This window comes from Rhea pennata, chromosome 11, assembly GCF_028389875.1.
Source record: "Rhea pennata isolate bPtePen1 chromosome 11, bPtePen1.pri, whole genome shotgun sequence".
Classification (NCBI taxonomy): domain Eukaryota; kingdom Metazoa; phylum Chordata; class Aves; order Rheiformes; family Rheidae; genus Rhea; species Rhea pennata.
The window spans coordinates 16,636,492-16,647,086 of record NC_084673.1 but is presented as its reverse complement, the minus strand read 5'-3'; the positions used below and the strand labels follow the sequence as shown (position 1 = coordinate 16,647,086).

General features: G+C 48.2%; 1 protein-coding gene across 2 annotated transcripts; it reads right to left on the bottom strand.

The window, feature by feature from the left end:
* ZBTB33 (zinc finger and BTB domain containing 33) lies at nucleotides 1-10,468 on the bottom strand. 2 transcript variants are annotated; one of them, XM_062584783.1, is made up of 2 exons: nucleotides 10,403-10,468; nucleotides 1-5,034 (listed from the first exon to the last, which is right to left on the bottom strand). In XM_062584783.1, the coding sequence occupies exons 1-2, from the start codon at nucleotides 10,428-10,430 to the stop codon at nucleotides 2,993-2,995; spliced, it is 2,070 nt and encodes a 689-aa protein (XP_062440767.1). In that variant the 5' UTR covers nucleotides 10,431-10,468; the 3' UTR covers nucleotides 1-2,992. The 2 variants fall into 2 exon arrangements, with proteins under 2 accessions (XP_062440767.1, XP_062440768.1); XM_062584784.1 differs by lacking the exon at nucleotides 10,403-10,468 and adding an exon at nucleotides 5,589-5,921.
* Nucleotides 10,469-10,595: the final 127 nt, after the last annotated feature.

The window sequence follows — 10,595 nt, the reverse complement described above, 5'->3', positions numbered from 1 at the left end:
TTTAGAATTAAACCTTTTATTTTTGCCATAGAAAGCTCTAAGAACTAATATCAAGTATTTATTAATGAAAAGTAGAACACAATTTTAAAAAGTGTGTTAAGGAAAGACTGTACAATTATATACATTAGAGACCTGGTAAAAATGATCAGTGTTTCACACAGAACCATTCATAGGTAACAGTTGTAGACCCAATGTTCAATGCATACAGTTGTCAGCTTTTGCATCATTTTATACACTGCATGCCTTAACAGTACAAAATAAATAAGTAATCTATCAATTTTGTTATCGCAATATTTGTTTCATTCATATACTGGAATGCTGTGGTATGAATCCCAAAAGAAACCATACAGTGAGGATGCAGTCATCATTAATATGTTTTGTAGCAGATCAGGTAATGTTTTCATATGTATATAAATGATTGTTAGCTTTGCTACCAATCTCTGTTGACGTTTTTAATTTTTAGCTAATTGCTTTTTTGGATTCAGTCTTTTTATTTTCATTATCTCAAAGCCAATTTCTTAATATTTACATAACAATTATCATTAAAATGGAAATAAAATGTTTACAAAAAAAACAAAAAACAACTATAAGTGCAATAGCCAGAAATCTAAATACAAAAGCTCATGGCCCCATAAAAAGTTTAAAAAGAAGGGATATAACATGTTCCAACTCAATAAATATTGGAAGTGACATTAAAAAATGCTTTACATGATCTCTGGACTTTGGATATCAAAAATCACTTCCAAGGAAAATTGAAGACCCTGAGACACATGCAAGCACGAGTCTTCTAGCAAAGATACAATTACAGTTACAAAGCCCTAATTTTCCAGTTTTCCTGCAAAAAGAGACCTTTAGTAGGCACAGTTTAATTTAAAGTTTTAAATATATCAGCAGCAAATACGATAGCTGTTATTTTTCATTATTAATGAATGTATATTTTGCAATGTACGCTTAATTCCAGATATGTCACAATGTCAGTAACAAAAAACCTTGTGTTTTTCATGACAAAAAGTCTAAGAAGTTTCTACGTAGCACACAGCTAGTTAAGTCAGAGCAACCTGTGCTAATACAGGCAATGAATATTCATTCCTTGTGAGGATTATGTTAAGTGCCAAAACGCCATCTCAGACAACAGCCAACCTGTAACATTTGAAAGCATACCCCTTTATATTCAAAGCAGTTTGCAACATGATCTGAAAATAACCATGTCTATCACATTCTTTGCCTAAAAAAAATAAGTGCTGAGTACTACATACAGAAGGTAAACAAATTCTCCTTTTTTTCTCCCATCATTACAAATACTGATCTCTGGTACCCTTTTTTATAGCTCAAGCTACATTTGAATCATTTACCATTTAAATAGCCTTCTGTCAAGAATACTGGATGTCTAAAACCTTAAGATTGAAGGTCATAGGATTAAGATGTTTACTTAAAACATGAGAAGAGGAGAAAAACCTTTTAACTGCAATTTAAGTAATGAAAGGTTACCAATAACTAACTAGTTCTATGCACAACAATCTTTCTCAGTCATTTCTAAAACGTCTGTGCAATTTTCATATTACCATTTACAAAAATTAAGTAAGTCACTAAATCTGAAATGCTAAACTATGACTCCAGTGAACAGTTGTTGTGTTTTTTTTCTTCGTATTTACTATACCTTGTTCAAGTTGGACTTTTACTAACTATTTTCTAAGTGTCTAAACATGTACCAGTTGCAAGAAGAAAAAAGGGGCCATATAATAAACTGAAAATAGATGTCTCTGCTATGGGAAATGTACAGAAATTATACCATATATTATGGGAAATGGGGGGGGTTATTTTTTTGATTGTTGGTTTACTCTTCATGATTGCACCCCCTTTAAATGGGAGGAGAAATATCCAAATTCCTGTTTCACTTAAAGATCAAGCTAAATAGTCATAAAAGATCCAGAGTAGTCTCACTGCTGAGCTGATACAGCACTTCCATTACGTCTCAGTTTTAGGAAGTAAATTTCAAAGCCTTCCGCTAGAAAATGTATCATAAGGATTCTTTTTTAAATATCAAATTGAAGCATTTCTCCAGATTCACCAGGCTGAGCATTTTGCTCATAAAGAGCAAAAAAAGGAATAGCAATTTATTCCAAATTACAGGCATATTTTCCAGCAGTAAAAAAAACTTAACATTATTCTCCAAGATTTTAACATGCAAAATTATCTCCTTCCTAAATGTTCTAAACTTCTTCACTATTAAGCTTAGTTTTTTTTCCCCTCTGCAAAAAGAATAAAATATAATGGCCCAGCCACTGAATACTCTCTGCTCACCATATTGCCAAGTATAAATAAAGTTTGTTCAAGTTAGCCCAAACTGAATGTTTCTTGTTGGCAAGAATATTTGTATGAAGATAACTGATTCATTCATATTGATTATAAAAGCAGAACTAAGATGCTAGTTCAAAAAATATACTACTCCAAACTATTGGATCAGTTATTTTGGACCCTTGCAGTAAAGCATTGTTCACAGAAAGACCACGAGCTGTGGGATTTCCATATTCAATAGACTACAGTGAAAAATCTTATTGTCTTATTGTTGTCATGGTTAATGTCTAAACACAATTAAACATTAAAGTGCTAACATGAAAGAAAGGGTTTACATAATAAATGTGGGTACAGGAAATACCTCAATTACTTTAGAAGCCTTTTTTTTCTAGTTCTTTAGAAGAAACTGTACCTTTCCAAGCTACAAAGCCCTATGTTTTGATCAAAATTAATGTACTAGAAAACACTGCCAGCTCCTTGGAAATGTCTTACTCTGTATTCAAGTAAACTTTCAGATGAATTTCTCCTACAAATTACTTGCAGCTAATCCATCTGAGTATTACCATTTGATGGCTTGGCAGAACAAGTTAACTTATTTTCACTTTAACAATTTGTTTTACAATGATTTTAACAGTTCATTGAAAACAGCTGCAGTTTTTCTCTACTGAAGCTTTTGTCCCCCAGCATTTAATGCATCTCAGTAAGACTCTGGTATTACAAACTCAAATTCAGTACTTCCCTCTGATGGATTTTGTTTAAAAATTGCTTCATTTCCTTGCGGAATGAAAATATCATCCCAGGTCATTTGTTTCGCTGGAGGATTAGACGTTGTTCCTTCAGCACCATCCTTTCCTGCGTCAACATGATAAACAATTCCATCCTCGTTTATTACAGGTATACTGCTGGAGCGATCAGTAATGTATGCATATTGTCTGATCTGCAGAGACCTGCAAGGATGTAAACGATAAAGCTTGGCATCTCCAGAAGGGTCTTGACTGTGAACTGATCTTATGTGCGAGGCCATAACTTGATAGTTGATGAACGACTTGCCACATGTCAAGCACTGGTACCTTCGCTCCCCAGTGTGGTGAATTTCATGCTTTGTACGGTATTCTGCCAGAGGGAAAACTTTGTCACAGTATCGACACGGATACTTCTTCTCCCAGGAATGAACATTAAAATGTCTCCGTAAACTTGTCAGACATACGTATGATCTTTTACATACAATACAAATGTAGTAGACCCTTCCATCCACTATAAGCTCGTAGTGGTCATCGTGCTTTACTTTCATGCGTTTCCTGCTTGGAGAATCATCGCCAGATGTTCTGGGCGTTTCATCGAGTTTGGCCTCTCCTTCCTCAGGATCATCCTTCACAGGAATGACTATGTCATATGTATCCTCACCAATATTTGCATAAACTTTACAACCTGTGGATAAGCCTTCTATTTCAGTTGCTGTATCTAAGGTTATGATTTTCTGCCCTTCCGCCACATGTTTTGATGCTATACCTGCATTAAATTCCTTGTTGTTTCCAGTAAGAACATCTGAGATTTTTATTTTGAATTCTCCAGGTTTAGAAGATGGCTCTTGTGAAAATGTAACAACTTGTTTTTTCTGTACACCTGAACCTTCAGAGGGTGCTACTTTGGGTGTAGAAGGTTGCTGAACCAAAGAGTTACTGCTGACTGAACCAGGACTAGAAGAGCTAATGATTTCATCATCATCTTCAACATCTTCCTCATCATCATCAACTGCAGTTGTGTCCACTTCAGTTACAGAATCTTTCTTAGATGGCTGCTGATTCTCCTCAAGCAAATTAATTGTAGGGGGCACATTTGTTTGATGTGAGGAACTGACACTGGGTGATGAATTGAGTGGAGCCTGGTTTAGCAAAATGATATCGGGAGTCAAATGCTGTGGTGTCGAAGCGACAGGTGATTCGGCACTTGATTGTGTTTGGTTTGGACTTGGTTGATTGGCGGATGAAGTGAGTTTTTGCGTTGCTGTGGTGTTGGTCAGAAGAGGAGAGCCACCACTGCCACCCGATTTTTGGTCAGAAACTCCAGGAGCGCTTGGGCAAAGCTGGTTCTGGGTTGCAGCATTGGTATCTTTAATACATTCTTTTGGGGGAACAATCTCGGAGCAAAAGATGACATCATCATCATCATCTGAATCACTTACTGTAATTTTTGTAGTCTCATACTGTATGCCATGCAAGGAGAATGATTCTGTTATAACCGGCATCCCACCTGTTACCTCTCGACTCTCTTGCCGTGTTGCAGGTACTTGTGTTTGAGCATCCTTTTGACCTGGGCTAGAAGTTACAGTTTCTGAAGCACTATCTTTGGCCTCACTTGGCATGCTTTTTCCTTCTGATGGCAGTACACCCAGATCAGCTATGAATTTAACTCCCAAGAGTTGCCCTGATTTAATCAGTTCATCAAGCAAATCTGATCGAACACGGATTATTTTGGAGCTATAAATATAGTTAAGTATTTCTGCAAAAATCTCTGCTCTTACAAAGCTCAATTCTACTACTTGCCCAGCCACTGAGAAAAGCTGGTGAAAATATGTGCTTGAGGCAGAAAGGATGTTTCTGTGAGCTCGAAATTTCCGGTCCTCTACAATGACAGTAACATCACAAAAAAGTCCATGGCCACGTTGTTCATTCAAAGACTGAAGGAGCACACTAGAATATTGTGTATCTGTTGCAGAAATCAATTTCTTGTCCTCCATTCCTACAGACAGGAAATAAAAGGTATCAAGTTAGTAAAAATACAGATTTACAGTTTAAATTGCATGACAGAATTCCCACCTTTTTGGGTTTGCTCCTTTTTTTGGAAAAAAGGAATCTCAGCCTGAGCTATTATTCATAAGCTTATATGCTACAGCACTCCATATACTTGCTTTTTTTATTATTTGCCCCTTCACCTTCTGCATGAAATATGTGCAATTCCAAATACAGCCTCTGTTCTTAACAGATGAGATAGCCAGGTGAGGAACAGAGAAAAAAAATATCAGTGTAATTCAACAGCAAATAAGGTAAATTTGAAAACAAAGAAGATGTAAGATTTAGGTTCCTCAATATTCCTGTTTTAAAATATTAATAACTTTTTTTAAATTGTCAGAATATTCCAGATATAGTTACGAGCAGCCAGACAACATCACAATTACACGTTAGCCAGATAACAAAACGTGTGCACCCGTGTTTTACCATTCTGTGAGGTTAATGAGAACACTACGGATATTTCACTTCCTTGCCCATAAAAAAGGAAGGAGAGAAACTTTTTACCCCTCCTCCTATTTCTGCAAGGCCGGTTGGTGTCTGCAGCGCGGACGCTGAGGCAGCACGTTCATAACGAAGCTGTGAACGGCCAAACCGATGGATCTGCGGTCGCTTCCAGCTCAGCGTGCCCCAGCAAAACGCAAAACGCATCAAAATGCGTGACTTGGCAATCAGCGCTCAGAAGGTCTTCCTCTTCCTCACGAAAGTTTCCTTGGCGTAGCAAATGCTACTTGGAGGCAGCCTGGATCGGCAGGGCGGCAGCCAGAGAGCCACACGGTGACCCAGTGCCGGCGGCGGGGATCCCGCTACGGCCAGGTAGCGGCCGAAAGCACGGCAGGCAAACCGCACCTCGCTCCGCGCTGCCGACGCCGGCCGGCTCCGGCACGGCACGGCACGGCACGGCACGGCCCGGCCCGGCACGGCGCGGCACGGCGCGGCACGGCGCGGCCCAGCGCGCGGAGAGGCGGCGCGGCCCGGCCCGGCCGCGCGCTCCGCCGTTAAACGGCCGCGGCGGGGCTCCGCCGAGGGCAGCGCCCGGGCGGCCCTGCCTCAGCGCCGCGGCGCCCGCGCTGAGAGGCGGCGGCGGCCCCGGGCAGGGACACACCCGGCCCCGGCCCCGGCCCCGGCCCCGGCCCCGGCCCCGGCGCTGACGGGCGGCCCCGCGCCGCCGCGCGGCCAGGCCGTGCCCGCCGCCGCTCCCTGCTCCAGGGGGGAGGGCGGAGGGCGGCCGCCCGCGGCGCCGAGGCGGGCAAGCGCCCGCGTTACCTGTGCTCCGGCCGCTGGAACCCGCCGCCCTTCCGCGCACAACGGGCACCGGCCGCCGCCGCTCGCCGGCCTCGGGCGCCGCCCCCGCCGCGCGGCCGCCAGGGGGCGCTGCGCCGCGCTGCCCTCCCCTGCGGGCCGCGGCGCCCCGCCCGAGCGCGCTCGGCACCCTTCGGCCGCGCGACCCGAGCGCGCTCGGCACCCTTCGGCCGCGCGACCCGAGCGGCCTCGGCACCCTTCGGCCGAGCGCGCTCGGCACCCTTCGGCCGAGCGCGACCCGAGCGCGCTCGGCACCCTTCGGCCGCGCGACCCGAGCGGCCTCGGCACCCTTCGGCCGCGCTCGGGGCCGCCCGCCGGCGGCCGGGCGGGGCGGGGGCGGGAAGGGGCGGGGCGGGGCCTGGCGTTGCCCCACGGCCGGCGCGGCGGCCGGGGGGGGGGGCGGCGGGAGCCCCCGGGCGCGGCCCCGGCGGCGCGGCCCTGCCTGGGGCAGCCAAGGGCCGAGCGAGGCGGGAGCAGCAGGCAGCTCGCCGCCGCGCTCCGAGCCGAGCCAGCAGCTCGCGCCTGCAGCCGGGAGCAGCGGCAGGGCGCGGGCCCGTCGCGCTCGCTGGCGGGACCCGCGTCCCGCGCTGTCCGCCGCGCGGCGGCACGTGTCAGGCTCGGCTCTGCGAGGGGCTGCAGGGACCCGAGCACGCTGACAAACCGCCCCGGCACCTCCCGGCACCTTTGACTTCTGGTCATCAGCGACACGCGTCTCCGAAACGTCGCTGCTCACGAACCCTCGAAGGGCTGCAACATCTTAAATTTTTTCCCGTCTTTGGTTACTGATCAGCGTTTCCTTTCTGCAGACTTTGTGAATTTGAATCACAGAGGTTCTTGCTCAAGACTGAAAAATCTTCGCGAAGACCAAGTGTCCTTCTGTCAAGTTCAACCAGCAACATCAGCAGGCCACCACAGACACTGGCGCAGACGACTGCAGCTCCCTTAGCGCATGTATCAGCAATAAAATGGTCCTGCCCAGCTTTTAGAGCCTCTCTAGCAGGAAAACCACCTGCAATGCTCCCTGCATTTGTGCAGCTGGTAGCAGAAGAGGCCCTTTGAAGAGAGCTCTCAGATCTGAATGTGACAGAGCTGATTGCTGTTTATTTATAGGCTCTTTCCGAGGGCTGAGTGAGGAAGAGTAAATACTAAAAAGGGATGATCAGAGGGGAAAAAAAAAGTCCTTTTTTTCCTTTTATAACCCTTCAACTGAATTTTGTTCTTTGATAAATATTCTTAGCAATTTTTACATAGGAGCTTATCTTAAATCAAAATAATACTATAATTATTTTAATTCTTAACATATCATCTGCTGTTCTTCTTTTCTTCCTCCAAAAATGTCCAGTGGTTGAAATTAGACCATTTCTTTGCCTTTCACACTTCTGCTTTAAGGAATTTCCTTCTCCCCACTGCCGATCTCATTCCTGAAATTAATGGGAAATTCTACAGACGAAGATGAGCACTGATTTGGAAAGAGTCCTGCTCCTGAAGCATCATCAGCTCTCAAAAGTCAGGTTCAAACTGCTTTACCTCAGGCACAAAACTGTTGGCCAAATTAAGACACGTTGGCCTAGCTGTGAGAGCTGCACCATCTCCATGACTTTTCCCTTTTTGTTGAAGCTTCTTGCCATGGCAACTTCATATTTCAGTATAAAATCGGAACATCACTGTCATCTTGCTATGACCAGGACAGAGTTAATGCTCTGGCTAACTTGAAAAATTTAAGTGAAGCTGCCACTCATTCCTTCTTCACCTGACTGCAGAATTTCAACGTGAGTATTTTTTATCCAGCCCATACCTTTTGTTTTTTTTTCTCATCTTTTACTTTCAGATAGGCCTAGAAAGTGGGGATTTGGTTCATACAAAAACTCATACAGTGACTAATTAAAAGAACCATTGGCTCTTTTCTGCATTGGCAGAATGCAGGCTAGAACGTAGAACTAAGTATGGAAATGATTTGTTTCATTTCATTGGAAATGAAAAAGTAAATAAAAGATACAACAGGAACTTTTATTTTGATGCATAGAAGTGACTCAAGGAAACTCTGGGACAGAGGCTCTGAGAATGCAAAGTAAAGGTGTAAAGAAGCAGTGTTTGGGGAGAAGACAAAAAATGTGACTCAGCAACAAGTTTACAGTTAAGCAATTTGAAGAGCTCTTTCCCTCCCTTTTTTTTTAAAAAAAAGACAATTTATGGGAACAGAAAACTCTTTTAAAGTCTTTACAGATCCAAGAGAGAGAGAAATGTTCCCAGTCATGAAAAAAAGTGTTTTATTTTAAAATGAGTAAAACTTATTAAACAGGCCATTTAGGAAATGGGCCCTCAGTAACAATCAAAACTCAAGTTATCTTGCCTAAAACTGCTTCTAGGCACAGAAATATTATTTGGTAGAGGAATGCTTAAAACACCACTGCTTCTGAAGGATTCAAAAATATTAATTTCCACCATTCATGCCTTGAAGTATTTTCAGGCAGTATTTTTTTTTTTGTCAGTCCCATTACATAAATCCTGATATAACTGAATTTAAACGCCAGAGAAGCTTTTTTTGACATCAGCAGTTGATACGGATGCCGGTACCTGCCATGTATATACGGATTGTATAACTTGTGCGTAAAAGCGCTTCAAAGCGCTTCAAGAATTACGCAGCGACGGCTCGGAAAGCTCCTGCGAGGCAGGCGGTCTGGCCGGGGTTTGCCGGCCCGGGCGCTGGGGCGCAGAGGTGAGCGGCCACGCGCCAGGGCCTTCGAGGCAGCCGAGCAGCCTGGGGGCCGCGTGCGCGGCGCGCGCAGGCCGCAGGCCGCAGGCGCGCCCGGGGGCGAGCCCCGAGCCCCGCGGGCCCCCCGGGCGCCCCAAGCTGCGCTGGCTCAGCGCCGGGACGGGCCCCCCGCCTCGCGTCCGGCCCGGCGGCTCCCGTGCGTCTGCTCGGGAGGTGACACGACCTCACGCAGCCCGCGCCGGGGGAACGCCGCGGCCTGCACCGCTCCCGGCGGTGCCGTACCGCGGCGGTGCCGCGCTCGGGCCGCCCGCCCGGCTGGCGCGGGCACAGCGAGCCACGTCTCCCGGTCGCGGGCTCCCCTTGGGCGCGACGCTCGGGGAGGCAGTCGCCGAGCCTTAACGCATGCGGTACTGATTGAGCTGGCAAAAGTACAGCCGCTGCAGGCTTCCGCCTGTCTCATTCAAATGACCCTACCGCCGATCAAAACAACACTGCTTGAAAGGACGCCCTGATCGAAATTAATAGGAGGTCAGCAACGAGCAGCAGGCAAGCGGCGCTCCCTGCTACTGGAAATATTACCAAACCGCGCGTTGCAGGGATGCCAGGCTGTCCCCCGCCGGGCACCGGGCGCAGCCACACCGCGCGCACACGCAAGCCTCCGGTGACATCTCCTCGTCCCCGTTCTGCGCGTGGCTGCCCGCGCCGAGCGCGGACGCAATTCAAACAGCCTTCCCGCTACTTACAGATGTTTTTGCGCCGTGCACGATAGCTTTGGGGACTGAAATACGGGTTTGCTTGTTAAAATAAAGACCGACACTCTCGCACATCTTTCACGCCGTACGCGGAGAAGCAGAGCCCCCCGGGCGGGTCCGCCGCCCGAGCCGCGCAGCGTCTCGCCGCACTTCCCCGGGCAGCGCGGAAACTTGCGCCCTCGGCGACGGGAGCGGCTCTTTCAAGACGGCGCCGCCGAAGGGTGCTCAAACATGGCACCGCGAGGGAAGGGGCGCTCCGACGCGGGCACCGGGGCACATCACACACGGAATTTGCGTAGCCTCCCCCCAGATTACCGCTGTTTCGGTTCTCCCAGCTTGCCGCTACCGTGGCGGCGGCGAGCACCAGCGGAGCGGCCGCGGGGGCGCCGAGTTCTTGAACCTTCGGGGCGGAGGCGCCCGCGGCGGCGCCCTGAGCTGTCCGCCGGGCAGTGCTGCTCCGGCCGCCCTGGACAGCTCCCGGCCCCGCCGCCCCGCCAGGCTCCCCCCGCCGCCGCCGCCGCCGCCCGGCCGCGGCCCCCGCGCGCCGCCGTTACCTGGCACCGCCTCCGCCCGCTCCTCCATGCCGCCGCCGCCGCCGCCGCGGCCCCCGGGGACACGCAGCGGCCGGCTCCGGGAACCCGCCGCCGCGGCGCCTTGTTGCCACCCGGGAGGGCTGGCGCGGGGCGCTGCGCTGCGCTGCGCCGCCGGCGCTGCCGCTTCCGCTGCGGCCGGACGGCGTCGGCCGGG

What these genes read in the sequence shown, in the direction of transcription:
- ZBTB33 (XM_062584783.1), bottom strand. Translation starts at nt 10,430, where the DNA reads ATGGAGGAGCGGGCGGAGGCGGTGCCAG. An exon ending in GCGGGCGGAGGCGGTGCCAG is followed by an intron (nt 5,035 to 10,402) that starts GTAACGGCGGCG and finishes TCCTGTCTGTAG; the next exon opens with GAATGGAGGACAAGAAATTG.